General features: G+C 40.6%; 1 protein-coding gene across 1 annotated transcript in view; it reads right to left on the bottom strand.

Moving 5' to 3' along the window:
• Nucleotides 1-750: 750 nt before the first annotated feature.
• LOC115580878 (anoctamin-9-like) overlaps nt 751-17751 on the bottom strand; it is a 35373-nt gene continuing 18372 nt past the window's right edge. Inside the window, exons 10-24 of the mRNA XM_030415602.1 lie at nt 17302-17362; nt 17106-17188; nt 15143-15247; nt 14640-14804; nt 12650-12686; nt 12319-12430; nt 10412-10466; nt 10227-10324; nt 9898-10094; nt 8890-9042; nt 8157-8301; nt 7943-8065; nt 6633-6726; nt 6429-6541; nt 751-1124 (exon numbers count right to left, since the gene is read on the bottom strand). Coding sequence (XP_030271462.1) covers nt 1091-1124; nt 6429-6541; nt 6633-6726; nt 7943-8065; nt 8157-8301; nt 8890-9042; nt 9898-10094; nt 10227-10324; nt 10412-10466; nt 12319-12430; nt 12650-12686; nt 14640-14804; nt 15143-15247; nt 17106-17188; nt 17302-17362 — 1575 coding nt within the window. The 3' untranslated portion in view covers nt 751-1090. The remainder of the gene's footprint in view (nt 1125-6428; nt 6542-6632; nt 6727-7942; nt 8066-8156; nt 8302-8889; nt 9043-9897; nt 10095-10226; nt 10325-10411; nt 10467-12318; nt 12431-12649; nt 12687-14639; nt 14805-15142; nt 15248-17105; nt 17189-17301; nt 17363-17751) is intronic.

Genomic DNA, 17751 nt, shown 5'->3' with positions numbered 1-17751 from the left:
ATACCATGGACACTTGTCAAATAAACTTGCATATACTTTCATGTGTTTCCAGATTTGAAGTTAATTACATTGCATAAGATTGACAAACAGTAAATATAAATTCACAGCATGTTAAACAACACGAAAAGCTAGCTGACCAGTGATGTCACTCTCTCCCCAAAGAGTCCCCTTATGGACCTTCACCAGAGTAGGGCCAAACCACGCCTGCCCTGCCTCTCCCAGGGCTCATGATACATGTCATACCAGTATCCTAAAAATGTCTGTGTTGAAATTGGTATCATTTGATACAGCTGAAAAATCTTCAGCTGGATTTGAGTCAAGTCAAGCTAATTTTATTCATATCGTGCCAAATCACAACACAGACACTCAGCAAGTCTAGACCATACACATTAACAGAGACCCAACTACCCTCTACTTCTACTAGAAGTTTGAAGATTTGTTTTGAAAGTGAAAATGTCTTGAAATTTTGTTTGTTGTAATACAACTTATATCATAACCAAATTATATGCATTTATGCATGTGTGGCAAGATACCTTTATTCCACCTTTAGGCACCCCCCACGGGCTGGATATTCCAAGTTTAGTTACCATCACTTAAGCCAATTTTGATTTATGAGAGTTAAAACTGAACTTAGACACAGGTTTAAAACGTATCAAAGTATCATCAAAGTCCATAGATGAAGTCTCAAAATTTCAAATTTTCAGAACAAAGATAAAAGTGAGCACAAATAATGGAAGTATTTTGACCCAGTCATTTTTTAAAGATAACTTTACTGCATGAACACTTTAAGCAGAGAAAAAATAAAAATGAAAAAAGAATAATGAGAACAATAAAACAATAGGAATCTGCAGCAAGTAATACTGCTTGGACCCATTAAAACTCCCAGTGATTCAAACTAGCACTGTGGTCCTGGGAGTCATGCTGCTTAAAAGGCATGGCCGCAAGCCCCCTTGGACTTGGACCCCTAATAATCCTTGGAAATACAACAGGGTCCTTGCATTGGTCAGTCCATGGTCCCAAGCAAGACACTTTTACACTTAAACCAGGCAGGACTCATCAGTGGAGCAGATCTGAGGTCAGCCATGGGAGATCAGACATCTGTTGATAGGCCGCGTTTTATTTCACTGCAATAAAAACAAAAACACACAGATTACAGAACAAGAAGAATAATATAAAGCTACACTGGCTACAAAAAAGTCTCAATGGTATAGGTGGATAACCATAACACTGCAGAGACATAAGAAGGCTTCTGTTTCTGAATGGATCAGCTACACCAAACTCTCTCGATAAATAGTGTTTATTTATGTTGGTGAAGGATCCCAGTCATCCAGGTCATGGTAATGCTAAGTGCTACATCATAGGCTACTGGTTTTTCTTCAGTTTCTTGAAGATGCTTCACCTCTCACCCAAGAGGCTTCTTAAGTTCTTAGTAACTGGTGTGTATGTCCTGAAGGGTTAGGGTTATTGATGGTGGTTAAACTGCCCACCGTATCTGTTTAACAATGGTCTTTCCAGTTCGATGTAGATGGATTCTTTCACGCCTCTTTCAAACCACCTCCTCTGGCCAAGATGTTTACTTTGCTGTCCTTGAAGGAATGTTCCTTCTCCTTCAGATGTAAGTGGACCGCAGAATGTTGACCTGAGCAGCTGGCTCTCTTCTGTTGTGCCATTTGCTTATGGAGAGCTTGTTTTGTTTCCACAGTGTACACATCTTTGCAGTCCAGGCTGCATTGTACAACATTAAGTACATGAGTCTGTTTATGCCTGGGTGTTTTGTCCTTATGGTGGACAAGCTTCTGCCTCACTCAGTACGTTTACATGCACATCTTAGTCACATTACAGCCATAGTTCGACTATGCTACTTAATCAGACAACTGCAATTGTCCGAGTATACATTGCCGGTGAGAAAATCGAATTATTGGCCAGAGTATGTCAGACCCCGCTACGCTAGGTGGCGCTGTACCCATTTCAACTAGTGGTAACAGAAACACCTCCGGCTGACCTCTTTACGTCACCAGCAACAACAAACTCTGACTCGGCATTCGAGAAAGATGGCGTACAAAGAGCAAGAAGAAGCTACATCTTTGTACATTACGTATATATCAGTGGCGGCTGGTGACTGAAAAAATTGGGGAGGACAGGAGGAAAACCAGTCCACGGTGTCATGTTATTTTATACAAGTCAACTACTTATCCCTACTTTCCTATATTCAATGAAAATTAATTCTTGTTAAATTAATTGACTTACAAGACTTCTTTAAAAAACATTTTATTAAATGGCTAATATACAAGACAAAAAAAATACCAATGTGTACCCCTTCCGGGATTCGATCCCCAGTCACCTGTGTGGCAGACAACTGCTCTACCCACTGTGCTACCGCAGCACAGCACATCACACTCATCACTCATCACAATCACCCAAAACAACTGTGTTGCTGCTCTGTATTGTGTCCTGGTCGTGCCGCTAACGTTATGTCCTCCAGCAGGACGAACGAAACAAAAACTATGAATTGTCTTTCTGACTGCTTCTCTCTGATTTCTCCGAACAGTTTTTTTCTTTCAGAAATTTGCTTATATTTCCTTTGAAACCGATTCCAATATCGCTGAAAACTCCATATTTCTTGTCCGAGCATGGCTGGCAGTGAAAGCTGTAAAATACATAGAAGTATTTTTTGTTTACGGCTGTATAAATGTGAGAATGAAATTTAGGAACTGTTATTGGACCAACCTGCTGTCAATCTTGTATTCTGGTTGCTGATTGGTAAGGGAGGACGTCCTCCCTTAGCGCGTCATTTTACGTGTCTTAGCCAATCATAGATCAGCATGAAAAAATCCTAAATGCATTGAGTGAATGAAGGAGATCCCTCCCACGGAGGACAGAAGCCCTCTGTCCTCCTCTAGCCCCCACCTTCCTGCTCCCTGCTCCTCTCACAGACTGCTCTGTCTCCTCCATCTGCAGCTGTCGCTGTTCAACCGTTTTAAGTAGATTTTCTTCCAAAGAAGAAACTTTTTTTATGATATAATATACATATGTATAATATTTTATAAATGATAGTGAGATTTGGTAATGATTTATTTCAACCAGTTACTCTTTCTTAAAAAAAAATTGATCTTCCTCTTGCCTCTCAAAAATAGAGGAGGACCAACCTCCTCTGCCTCTGGTATATAGTGTACTTGAGAATTACACAAACTAGATGCACAATGGCGCTCTTGCTTGTGGTTATTTTGGAGGAAAGACGCCACCGCCGCTGCCGTTCTTCTACTTCCGGCTCACGGCCCCGGGAAAGAAATCTCGCGCCTGCGCAGAACGCTAAAATCCGATCTGATCGGATAGAATGTATACATGCAGGAGTAATGCGACTATCAATCGAATAATCTGGGTGTTTTAATTCGACTATGACGAATCCGATCAGGTCCTATTTTAGTCAGACTAAGGTGTATACATGCATCTTAAGAATCCGATCAAAGTCGGACTAACCCAGTAATTCGGTTTTCTTGAGTGCCATGTAAACGCACTGAGTGTGTTACTGGGTTTGAAGTTAACATGGATGTGGTGTTTGTTAAAGATCCTCCTGTGTGTCTCAGTTACTCCAGCAAGGATTTTGCTTCAGTGTTCCATAGCTGGAGAGATCCTACCAGCTCTAAAAAGCAATTAAAAAAATAACATTGATAGACCTCTTTATACCAACTGTACCCTGGGGAAACCATCCCAGTGCGTCAATGGACTTCCCAAGACAGACGGGGAAGAAGCACCACTCAGACACATTATCATCATCAAAAATGTGGTTACCTACGACATTTTCAAACACTCAACCATTCTATCTCCTGCTGTTGGTAACAGTCCACACCACATCATATATCTCATAGGATGAGAGTAAACATTATTCAAGATGAGGAAAGTAACAATAGACTAAGAGGAAACAATGGTTTCCTGTGATGTCACTTCACTTTAAACATGCATTGCAACCAAGGCACAGTAAAGATGGTCCTGCTACAGGACAGCACTCTGTCCAGCAGAACGAGCTCCACCCCAGACCACGTGTGCCTTACTCAACGTGCACCGCACTACCACCTACTTCTAGTACGGTGATGGTGTCTACAGACAGAGGTACGGATGTGCCATGGGCTCACCAGTGTCTCCAGGAGTGGCCAACCTCTACATTGAAGAAGTTATAAAAAGATCACCTTCACTGGAACTGCTCCTAGCCACTGTTCAAGATTTATTTATTTATTTATTTATTTATTTATTTATTTATTTTTTATGTTGTTTATTTCGGGCATGTCAATTCATAAACATCACATTTCATCATTGTTCAATTTTTTTTTATTTTTTTTAATTTTTTCATCAAAATAAAAACAAAGTAAGTAGAAGCCTTTCAAAGAACACATCAATGTGGTGGACAGTAACATCAAGTTCACACGGGAAGCTGTCAGAGGAGATAGCTTGCCCTTCTTGGACTGTGTAGTGCACATTTAAGAGAATAGAAGCCTTATCATAGAAGTCTACCAAAAGAAAACCCCACAACAGATCAATACTTGCTGTTCCACTCCCAACATCCACCTGAGCACGAGCTGGGGGTCATGAGTATCCAAAACCATTTGGCTAAGATGGAGCCCACAAAAAACAGAGGGTAAGGGGAATGAACAGAAGCACATCAGGGAGGCACTTAAAACCTGTGGCTACCTGGGCATTAGTCAAATCCTCTAAAAGATGGGGCACCGTTTAGCTCACTGGGTAGAGCGGGCGTACCATGTACAGAGGCTTTGTCCTCGCTAAAGCGGACCTGGGTACGAGTCCCAGCCTGGGGCCCTTTGCTGTGTGGCACTCCACAAGAGACGGAAAAACCTTTATATGCAAATGGGAACAAAACAGCTCCTCAGGTCAAGACTCTGCTGTCCGCTTTAATCTTCTCAGTAGAGCAACGATGATGGATGGTTTGAAAGAGATGTTAAAGGAATCATCCTGGTCAAACTAGAACGACCACTGTTAAACAGAGGAGGTAGCCTATGACACTTCTCATCACTCGTCTACAATGCTGTCCTGAGTTCCCTCTGCAGACAGCTTAACACCAATTCACACCTGGTCTCATGTAGCCCTAATGACTTACATGAATGCTGGCTTGGTAAACGACTCACATGTGACCCCTGACTCTATAAGGACATACCCACTCTGGGTTTAGAACTAAAGAAGTCCAGTTGCCTAAAATATAGCACTTTAGAAGGTGTTTAGTTATACATTTGTGTTGTACAGCACTCATATAAAAAAAAAAAAAAAAACGTTGTCATGAATGTCATGAAAGGGGCTCAATGTAACAATATGTAGCAATTTCCATGTAATATTCCCTTTTTTTTGGTTAATATACAAGTTGTGAGGGGAACAATGAGACCTTTCCGTCCCTCTCGGTTGCCTGTGCATGACTTATATGAGTTGTTTAATACTGCAGGACTGTGGAGTTCTTTGAGAAGGACTGATGTATCTGAACCTGCAGATGTGACTATGCACCTTCTTGAGTGCCTCCTCTCAGTGACTCTCTTCATTAACAAAGAGCAACAGCAGCTAGCATTAGTTTAGGATGAAGTCAGCAAACATAAACTAAAGACCAGATTCCTGCACACTGTAGCATTTCTACATCGGCCCCTAAAGCAATTAGGGTTGAACTACTACTACTATTTGTTCAAACCGAGTATGAGTATTTTCATTTGTGTACTTGCCGATACCGAGTACCAATATTTCCACCACAAAATTAACTATTTGGTTACAGATGCACTGAATTGGAAGACAGGATTCATTTTCTTCTCTGTTACAACAAATGATTATAAATCAAATAAAAATAAATATCAATAATCATCATTTCTTGTGTCAACAAAAAGCCTCCACATTGGCACTTTCCTCACATTTGACAAAATATCAATGAAATTGGAGAAATTAAACAATGAAACTTATTACACAGTTAACACAGTCAACTTAATATGTCAATTAAACTATTTCACAGTCTCCATAATCGAATCAGTATTCTATATACTGAAAGAGCCTTGTGGTTATATAAACGTCTGTATGTAATGAAGAACTGACTGGTGGACCTATATACAGACAGACAAGCGAACAGAAAGGGAAGTAGCAGATGGCAGACAGACAGGCTGAAATACAGATTGTCAGGAAGACAGGCAGAGAGGCCGACACAAAGACTGAAAGATGGATGGACAATAAAAATACAAGTCAGTCAGTCTGAGTCCAACTGTTCCAACGTGTTATTTTAACATCTTCCACAAACTTGCACTTTCTTCCCTGTCTACAGCAGCTGCTGATCACTTCTTACAGCCTAAAAGTTGTTCCGAAAGTATTCCTACAGCATATTTGGATAAGTATGTTCAGAGCTTTAGTTTCATCTCTTGTTACATGACCTTTGTTCTTTGGTACTGCTGACGTACCTTAGCTCCTCCTTCAGTCGAGCCAGTTTGTCGTGCAGTCGATCATTCTTCACCCGAATTGGATTGTTGGGGACGAACCAGGCTGCTACAAATTTGCACACCACCACAACATGCTGCAGAAACACACACAGGAAATACTCAGAAACTATTTAACTGGCTTGTTCAGTTAAATGGAACTGTCTAACCCAACGTTGGAATGCAAACCTCAAACAGGATGACAAATGCAAAGCGCACAGCCAAGACCAACCAGAACTGAGACGTCAGAGCGTAGTCTTCATCACTCCTGTAGTCTCGGTAGCTGCACACAAACACACAGAAAGACACGCACACACATTTTAATAACTGAGCAAGCAAACTTATGGCTAAAAAAACTGAGAAGTTACTTCAGAGAAGCTTGTTCTGAACACAGAATGCCACTGTGGTACTCAAATATTTCAGCACAGAGGAGCAAGCGGAGCTCTACATGCACTCAGTGATGGACGGTTCAGCACTACTGCAGACAGACAGCGACAGGCAGCTGCCTGTCTCATTATGCATTTTATTCACAGGAATAACAAGCACAATATACACACAGTGTTCTACAATGAGGCAAGTTAGAACACAAAACAGACACTACCACTACTATCACTACCAGGCATACTCAAATACAAAGCAGATAACACCACAAGCAGTGAGACAGGCTGGTGCTCAGGTAAAAAATCTGATTATTCTAACAATAATTATTCTTGTTTAGTTATGATTTTTTCCACAACTAAAATATAAGTTAATGAGACTAAAATAGATGTTTCACTAAGCAGTTACAGTACATTTTCAGTCTGCTATTTTGGTACAGTCTTTTTGAGCAATCAAACAATTTAATGAACAAGTTAATGAACTTTATACAAAGTTCATGGTGGCAAACCTGCCAACCACGTTGTCCTTGTCAATGTTTATGTCCTGTTCAACACAGAGCAAAGTGAGGTTTGATTGTCCCGCCTCATCCATGCATGAATGCAAACAGCTCTGCAGCACAAACAACTGAGAGGTTTGGATAATCCTACAGGACTCCTTCACTGTTATTGTGCTGACTATGAGGTCAGATCACTGGCCAAGAGCTTAACAGCAGTCTGCATAATAACTTTTATTAACAAACTATTGTTGCCAGTATCTTGATCGATAATATATTTAACAATATATTTCAATCTTAAAGCCCAGTCCGGTCCAGTGTTGTTGCTGATGTTGACAGAGGTCAATCAGGCTTCACTGGGCACCTGTGGGTGTTAGCAGGTGACTGTGACCACCATGTGGCTGTAACCTTGACAGAAGTGAGGGGGTCACAGACCCTCACAGTACTAGAGACGGACTGCAGTCACTCCAGGGACACTCCAGTTTGAACACATCCCTATATCACACACACACACACACACACAAACACACACACACACACACACACACACACACACACACACACACACACACACACTCTCTCTTCTGTTATGTTTGGAATGAGCAGAGAAAGAATGGAGTCTTCTCACCTGCACTGTGTGACACTGAAGCCAGTATCTGTGACCATCATTCCTTCACTAAAGTCACTTCTAACTGCGGGGTGCGTCACAAAGGCCATGGACAGAGTGTCATTAATGTAGCCCTGCATGCAGCTGCAACAAGAGCACAAGACACACATGATGAGACGCGGTACATTCTGCTAGTGTGTCATCAGGTGTTGCTTCCAGCTGAAACATTACTGACTTTGTTTGAGTGCTTCCATTAACACAGGGTCCATAACGGTAACGGTAGACGAGGCGCGGGATAAAGTCTGATGAGACTCCAATCACCAGACCATTAGCAATCACCGCCAACACACCAATGACCTCCAACACCTTCGTCCACACACCTGCAGACAATACAATGCACTGTTAGAAAAATACAGTACACCTGTGAACAGAAGTCAGTACTGTGGAACACATGAAGCTGAGAGGGGGACAAGAAACAACAGGGCTGACTGATGCACCTGTCACCTTGTCTTTAATCCATCAACATTTGTCTAAATATTTTATACATCAAACTCAGTAAAGACTGGAAACAGATGACGAGTTCTAAAACAAAACAAGTGTGTATTGAGAGAGAAGAGGGGGATGTATACTTTATTAAGCCCTCTAGTATGAATTCAGGTTTCAGACAAATGTTGAGCACAGACATTCAAGGAGCACTTCAGACACTGCTTGACAAAAGACTTCTACCGTTTTTGTGTTTATATGTATTTAATGTGTTTATTACCTGTTTCAGAAAAGCACCACTGCTTGACATGTTGTGGGTTTGCTGCTATTATATATACCCGTCCTTCAATTAGTTTTTGGTATCTCAGTTGGCTCAGACTTCTAAAAACCACTGTTCTAATGAATTATTGAAATTACTCAGTGATGTGAAATTTATGATATAACAGCCAACTATACAGAGAAATCTTGACTCAGACACAGCTCACCGATGTCGTTGGTCTTCCTGGGAACCAGCCGCCGCTCCAGGCGGACCATCTTGATGGCGTCCAGACGGATCTCAAAGATGTTGTTGATGAGAGCCAGCAGGGGGGCGAGGGGGAACGCTGCCACAAATATTGTTGTGAAACTGAACTGAACCACTGGAGAGGATGGACAGTAAGTTAGTAATACAGATATGATTTCAAGCACTGATACAAAATATTCAGATTTACAATTTTTCCTGCTCAGTTGAAAAAAAACTGTAAGTACATTAAGCAAGTGATTAGAAATGTGTGTTGTTTACATACAGCTGCTGTGTTAAGTTAGATGGTGAAGGTGACACATTAAATTATATTCCTCTCCCAAACATCACAGAGAATCTAACATGGTCATTGCACATCAACACACTGGTAAAAAGCACAGACAAGGCTCTACTGCCCAAGGAAACTTAAGAATGCCAAATTCTGTAACCAAATTAAGATTTGTAGCATTATCGGTCCCCCATATGAAGATTTTAATTTGGCACAGCAGCTATGGGGCAAACAATACCAGCATGAGGTATGCCCAGCTCAGCTCAGGGGGCAGTCACATCCCCACTACACCTACAGGTATCAGGCCCAGCCAAGTGAGATAGCAGCTCTCTAAAGATGGACTGACAGGTTTAGAGATTAAAGGGATAGTTGGAATAGAAACAATTGATGATAATCTGGTACAAAGCGCTGTGGGTGTGCAGGGAAAGTACAGGTTTGAAAAACAGGACCTGTGCATTATTCTCTTAGGGATACCGCTCCTTAGACATTTAAGTTCAGCACACACTCTTCATTTTCCCAATTCTCAGTCAGGTACTGCAGTTAGAGTATATTGACTATAATAATACCTTACTGTGCGCAAACCGTAGTAATAACTAAATCTTAACTCTTGTGCTGACATAGTCAGGTGCTTCCTGGAAACAATCCTCTTTGAAGCTGGTGAATTGGGTTTTATGAGTATTGGTCAGGGGAAATGTGTGAACCTACCCATCTCCAGGAACTCATTGAACAGGCTGAAGGCATCAGTGTCAGCCAGATGGTAATTACGCAGCCAGTCCCGAAGTTTGCAGATATCACACGGTTCAACTTGTCCCTGTTCATCACGGCAGGTCTTCCTATAACAGTAGCCACACTTCCTCTGCAGCTTTTTTGCAGTGTTTCTGCTGAAGCAGCTCTTCAACCAACTGGAAAACAGAACATGTTTACATCTTCAACATGTTTACACAACTTGTTTTCTGATGAGGTCTAGTTTGACAGTTGTGAACAGGCATCACCTCCCGCTGCCCTTCAGGAAATTAAAAACACAGCACACTCACGGCACAGTGAACTCAAAGATGTTGTTGAGAGTCTGTTTGAGCAGCATGATAACAGCCATCTGGATGAAGAGGTCTGTCAGACAACCACTGGGATGGCACTGCAAGACAAGCAGAATACATCTGAGGGTTTGTACTGTGGAGCAGATATGCTGTATAACTGGCTAAAAATTCAGTGAATCTCTCACCTCCTCAAGTCTCCATCCAGCAATACGCACATAGTTCCCTGGATGGCCGTTTATCCTGCAACACAAAACATTAGTTTTTTTCAAATTTACCAAACCGAACCAAAAACTAAACCAATCAATTTTAGTGACCCAAAGATATTGTATGGAGAGCCATCCCTGTCTATCAATCTGTCATACCTGCCCACCCAGTGCTGACTTCGCCCATCACTCATTGCACGTGACCAGAGTCTGTGCAACACACTGCCGGAGCTGTGGCAGAGTGAGCTCATTGTTTACGGATAAGAATGGTAGAGAAAGTGCAGCCACACATTTCATTACCAGCTGTACCTACAGCAGCTTGCACTGTCAGATAAAGCAAGAAAAGAAGGACCGAACTCGAGAAGGCTACAAAAAAAAAATAAGTTGAATAGCTGAAGAAGTGAAACAAGAGTCAACATTGGAGTGGTTTCCAACTGACAACTGATCAGGTCAAAGTATTAAAATGGACGCCATGGTACCTGTGTCTTTACTATGTATCATTACTCTGCATTATGTCGTCAACAAGCAAACATTAGCTCCTTGTGTTGCTGTTGTATGTATTAGCCCAACATTTACATTGTTAGTATCATTAACTTGTAGATAATGTTAGCTAGCTAGCTAGCATAGACTAACGCCATTTAAAACATTTTAATGTAACGTTACTGTTTACACGCAGGCCAACATTTACACGTACTGTGGAGCTAATTCATATAGCATCCTGTGAACTCTAATTCTGCTACTTAATGAAAACATAAAATTCTTTTAATTTCACATGTGTAAATGTTTTAAATATTATTGCTCCTCTTAAGCTTAGAAATCCCAAATTGACATCTTAACTTGGACTTAAAGATGAAATTCATTAACTTAAGATGACATTTCCGCAAGGGAGCATGCAAATGGTGGAATACAAAGCTCAAAGCACAAAGGATCTCATGAAAAACAGCAATTTAGAAGTCAAAACTGTGAATCTTCAAATTATTTTTTTGGCTCTTTTAGCTTAACATAAATATGACTCCAGGCTCCTCTTCAGTATTATCAGTAACAACACAAACAAACAAAATTTTTATTTCATCCGTCAATATATTTCCTTTATTTTTCTTGAATCAGGTCCAAGATGTTAGGAACACGATTATCACTGCCTGATCTTTGAAACAAACAGAATGTTCCCTGCTTACTGTCATAGTTAACTAATATCATAACTACAATGAAAGCATCTTCCTGTTCTCTGGACTTCAGCCCAACTCATTTCCTTTTTAGTATTCCAAAGAAGTATTCCATTTATTCTCCCCATTTGTTTTATCCATTATAATCTCTTCAATTTTATTTGTCTGTTTGTGTCTGAATATTTTAAAACTACTATAAAAAAGCCATCACCGGATCCTTCTTTTTAAAATAACTTCCACCCAATATCCAAACTTCCTTTCCTAGCCAAGGTCCTGGATAAAAATAGTTGATTGTGATGTTATCAGCTAGTTTAAATCAGCTCTTAAATCAGAGTTTACTAGTGTCCCCAACACAGATTTATGAGATATTGTGTGAATGGTTTTTTGTCGTGTTTCTTAAGTGTAAATCTGTGAGAATATATGTGTGAACTAACAGGTCCTGTCTAATTTTAAATTTCATGAGTGATGAAACATTTAAAATCAAACCTTGCTTGTCTTAAGGTTTCCACTGCTTTTATCTCCATTAAAGTTTCTTGGGAGAGTTTATTCCTTTATCTGAGATGAGGATGTATTGGTAGACAGTTGCAAACACCGTGACAGTGATTTGAGATTTTAAAATTCATCTGACCTGACAAGACAAACATATTTCCTCCAGACAAAAACACTACAGACATAAAGACAAGACCAACAAGCCGGTAGTTATAGACAGACAGACAAAACGAGTACCTGCCCAGGAAGAAGGCCACATAGAAAAGTGATGAGAAGAGAGTGAAGAACTGGAATGTGAACATCTTGACTGTGAAGCTTCTCTCTGTGGCAGCAAATGAGTTGGTCTTCTCTGAACACACAGACACACACAAAGCATATGCAAATGTATTAATGTACTGGTGCAAAATATGTATGCAAATGTATTGGGAAATGAATTTTTATCTGTTAATGAAATCATTTTCATATCATTTAAATGAACTTTTAAATGAACATGAAAACAGCATATTTCTATATTCTTATATAGCGTCTATATCTTTGTATATTGTTACCTGTGCTACTTTGTTCTCACCTAATTCACACAGCTTGATGGACACCCATCTGTTTACCTACAGGTGGAGTTTAAAGAAAGACAGGACATATTTTACAGCTATCACACTGTTAGCAGGTAACTTTGTGAGAGAAGGAATCTGTGTTCACAGGTTTGTTTGTTCTCATATAGCAGCTGCTTTCCACGACACTCCAGCGTTGGCAAATTTAAACTAAACTTTAAACTTTGGTGCATTTGCATACAAAATTGATAGTACAATGATTAAAAGTGAGGCGTGAGGGCTTTTCACACTGACAGCACGGTGCTGTTAGCCCCAGGTGAGGTGAGGAAAGTATCCAGACAGGCCCATTCCAAAGTAGGCTAACCCCAACTTTAGCCTCTGGCTACCAAGTCCTGACTTTGTGGGGTTATCCTCAGAAAATCAACGTAGCATGGAGCTAAGAGGTGCCAGTAGCCCCACTCACACTGCCGTTTGAATGCGGGGATCCCGCGCCAAATCTTCGCCTCCTCCTCTGTGTGAAAGTCTCACAGGTGGTGAGGGGTGAAATTTCGCTCTGGCGCTGATCCACCTCTGGAGGTAGTATCAGAGGCGCAGTACTGGCAAACCGAACCAGTGTGAATGGATAAGCGGGCGGCAGAGAAAGAGAAATGCCCCACAAAGCAACGTTACATGACCAAACAAAAGTAACGTAGTAACTGTCTTTGGCAACTTATGAGGAAAAAAATACCGCAGATATACGTGGAGAAGTGTCTGTCCTCCTGTCTGTCCTCCTGTCTGTCCTCCTGTCTGTCGTCGTGTCTGTCCTACTGACTCTTCCTCACATTTCTGCCCGAAAAACAGCGTCCATCACCGGCAAAAAACTTTAACTCACCGAGTGTTTATGTTGAAAAAATTCATTGCGACAGTCAGTCCTCCAGACCGAGACTTCTGTTTCCCCCAGAAAACAGCCTCTGTCCCGCGAGTGAGAGAGTCAGATAGCTTCAAGTTTACTGATGGCGATTATGTAATTATGTAATTTAGAGCGAAAAACGTAACTTTGTCTTTTTCCAGAATGTTTGGTGGGTTAGGATCTCAATCACAACACATTATAACAGCATCAATATAATTAGTCTGCGGGTTCATGTTTAGATTAACAGGATGACACCGTGGAGACACCTTGAAAACAGACGTCATCATCATGACGTGTGCCATCACGCCTCTTTAGGAGCCGCAGTGCCGGCTTTCTGTGTGAATTACACAGCTGTTTGTCTTAACGCCGGTGTTGCTTCGCTCTGTGTGAACGAACAACGGCAGAGAATTGGCGAACCGTCACTGGGCCAATAATACGGTGTCTCTGTGTGAAAAGGAGCTAAAGCAAACACAACTAGTAAGAGTAGTAGTAACACAACTTTCTAGAATGTTAAGCTTAGCATCAAAGCATTTGTGTGCCAAAGATAGCCATGCAGTGTGAAAAGCCCTATCAAGAGGTGCTTCCAATGTTTTGCTCACAAAATGTCATTATCCTGGCAGTTTCTGTGAAGAGCAGTCATGATTCCAGCGCCAGGGGCTAATATGTACTTCCTGTTTATAATGGCATGGATGTGCCAAATGTACATGAATGGCCATATGATGTGTATTTTGAGATGTGTTGATGTCATGGTGAGTCAGAGGGTTAAGAGGATTAAGAACAGGTGACTGAGTAGCACTGCCCAGGGCATCTGTTGACCATCCTGCATGACAAATTTGAAAGTTCATAGCCTAAATAACTTTATAGTGTATGTACTATTTTTGTGTAGCACACTCATGTGCATTGTGTTGTATAATGAAGAATCACCTTGAATCTCAGATTTGTATCACATCACAGGGTTAAAAAAAAGTCAGCCAATTCCAAGTCACAGAAAACTGCTATGAATACATAACAAAACAGAAACAACCCTAATTTGAAAAGGGGTTGTTTTTTTTGTTCCTGTTTTTCACAATTGTTGACACTGTGTGAATGCAGCATGAAGGTCAGGATAGAGGTAAACATACCCGGGTCATGATCTGAATGGTAAAGTAGTGCAGCACAGCTCCAAGCATCACAGCCACAGTGTTGGCGTGGTCAGTTATAAACTCCCATTTGCCCTCAGACATCAAGGGGGCAGCCACCACTCGAAACACTACCAGGGCATGAGCAAGACCGATGATCAGCATCAACTGTAAGACAAACAAACATCACAACATATTACATTTCTTCCTGCAACTGATTATGCACACACCCTCAGTTTCAATCCAACCATATATTACCAGCAATGACAACATTGCTGGAATTGTTTTCACCTTATGAGTCTGTCCCTGTGTGTGATCACAGCAACATGTGGCCCTGGAGACACTTTCATGTTCGTCTTCCAGGTGTTTATATGTTTGTCTGTCTGTCAATACGCAGTCTTTTTTCAACAGATAGCTTCACAAGAGATGCTATCAGAGACTATATTATCATCATACAGACCGTATGTATGTGTATGTGTGTGTGTGTATGTGTGTGTGTGTCTTACCATGAGTGTAACCAAAATTAGGACCATTGTGCTGCGCAGATAGGAGTGTCTAAACTGTTTTGGTTTACAGTTTGGATCATTGACTATTTCCAGAATCAGTTCCTCCTGTCAACACATACAAAGAGTCAACATTAAAGGTAAACTACAAGTGCTTTATCATGAGATGCACCAAGCAAAGGGGACTTCTTCAGAAAAGGACATTCTCTGAAAAAAATAGCTGGTTTTCACAGTTGGTTGGTTGTAACAGTTAATATGACTAAGAAATCAGCTTCTGCAATAGACTAATAAAGACCATTAGGTGCGGATTAAAGCCCCCCGAAAGCCAGTAAATAGACCTCTTCAAAAGGTAAGCAGATTCTTCAAAGGTCAAGAATGATGGCACCAATGTGAGCTCATTGTGATGTAAACATAATAAACATATAATAAATGATAAAACAATCTGTTCATGTAAAGGAATGTAAATGAAAATCATAATTTAGAAATAAGAAAACTTGCCAGTGCCTTTGGCTATCAGGCTTCTCTGTTGATGAACCATCTTCCAGTCTAGTTCTGGGAGGCATACACCCTCTCTATGTTTAAGAATAGACGTATAAGAATAGGCTCTGTAAGGACTGTACATACCCTGAACACTCCCTAATCGAACCGCTGCCTTCAGGTAGATGGTTCAGGACAATTAAATCCACCACCAACAGCCTCCAACCACAGTTCTACACATTTACCTCTTATATTTTCATACTGTTTTTCTTTTTCATTTTCCTTTTTCTTTTTTTACTGTATATATGCATATATATTTACTACATATATATTATTTGGTATATTTATCTTTCTTACTTTGCACTATTTGTTTCTACCGACCTGAGTAGAAAGCCTCACAATCTCATTGTACATGTGTATAGTGAAAATAAAGGAATATCTTTTTCTATTCTATCCTTTTCTATTCTATTATATTCTACTCTATTCTAGCTGGGGCTTGCATGGCTAGCCCCTAGTTATGCTGCTAGAGGTCAGACTTCCCATGACATACTGAGCTCCTCACTTCTTCTATGCCTCTCCATTTGCACACATTCCTGTGCAAATAACTTCTAACTTGCAGTGTGTCTCAAGCTTCTACTACTATTACTCATTATTATCATTATTGCAGTAGTTGCTACTACCATTATCATTTGTCAGATATCTGTTATTAGAGCTGTTATTATTCTTATTGTTTTTGTGTGGATATCTGTGTCTCTGTCTCACTCTCTTCCTGTCTCTGTCATCCCAACTCTTCAATGCAGATGGCTGCCTGGCATAACCTATTCACCACTACGCTGCAGTGTGAGCATCCCAGTCAGCTTACCAGTGATTCAGTACCTGGTACAGTTGCCTGAAGTTCAGCTGGTCCACCAGTGACTTAGTGAAAAGACATATCTGTATTTTTTTTGTCTTGCCCTGTTCCTGCTGAGTGTTTTTATTCCAGGTATTCTGTGGATCCTAACACAGAGCGTTACAGTGTTAGCCTGTGGAGGCTAGCACTGTAACGTTCTGTGTAATTTGCCATACATACAGTTGTACATTCAGCTTACATGAATTGACTCCCTAAGCATTTGTAGCACTCCACCATCATTTTTATTGTCTTATTTGTGTACAGCATAAAGAGACTACAGCTTGCATCATATTTCACAACCCCATGTTGTAGAATGATGCAAAAAATTGGAACTTTGAAGCTAATGGTTTAGGGTTCAAGTTCATGATTCAAATGACACTTTCTGAAAACAATGTTCCACTGAGCTCAGTTTGACACCAGAAAGGAAACTGAACAAGAGAGATTTCTTGTTCTTCCGCGTCACTGTATTGTATGGATGTCATTTTTGACACAGAACTAAACACTACAGATGATTACACAGGTTCTAGTCTCAGATGCAGTCTTGTGTTAAGTCAAAGATCAAATACAGTATGATCTGTGGGTTTGGACAGAAAGCAGTACCTCCTCCTCACACCAGTCGTACACCTTCCACTGAGAGACGTGTCTGGCTCTGTGTCTCTTCCACAGCTCCAGGAACAGAGTGGCTGAAAAAACAGACAGGTACTCTGTATCACAACGGATCACATATATCCGATAAGACACAAAAATACATTGCATTAGATTAGACATCATGATACAGATCAAGTCAGACACTCACCCCAGATTGCCATGAACATAGCAAAAGCCACAGTGCCCTCATTGTCAAACAGATGGCTGACCTGTGTGGGTAAAAGACACATTTATCCCATCAAGAGGGAAGATCACACATCTGGTAGCACATTAACAGATACAATACATAACAGCAGGACCAGCTTTTCAAAAAAACCTAAATATGTTTGTGTCGGTAGTCTTAATTATCTTCATCATGACTTAAATACAACAATTGTTATTTGGTGGCTGGTAAAGCCCATGTTATTCAGTTACTACAAATATTTACATGTGTAATGTCACATTTACAGAAGACCCATGGTGAATTCTTATTTAAACCACACTGTAAATGTTTTTGTTTTTGTGACAAATCATAATGTGCTCAACTTATTCCATCACAGACAAATGAGAGTTAAACTCAAGACTGGAACTCAAGATAAACAGCACATGCTCTCTACAG

The sequence above is a fragment of the Sparus aurata genome, chromosome 4, assembly GCF_900880675.1.
Source record: "Sparus aurata chromosome 4, fSpaAur1.1, whole genome shotgun sequence".
Taxonomy (NCBI): Eukaryota; Metazoa; Chordata; class Actinopteri; order Spariformes; family Sparidae; genus Sparus; species Sparus aurata.
Note: the sequence above shows the minus strand (reverse complement) of the source record. Positions and strands in the feature narration are given on the sequence as shown.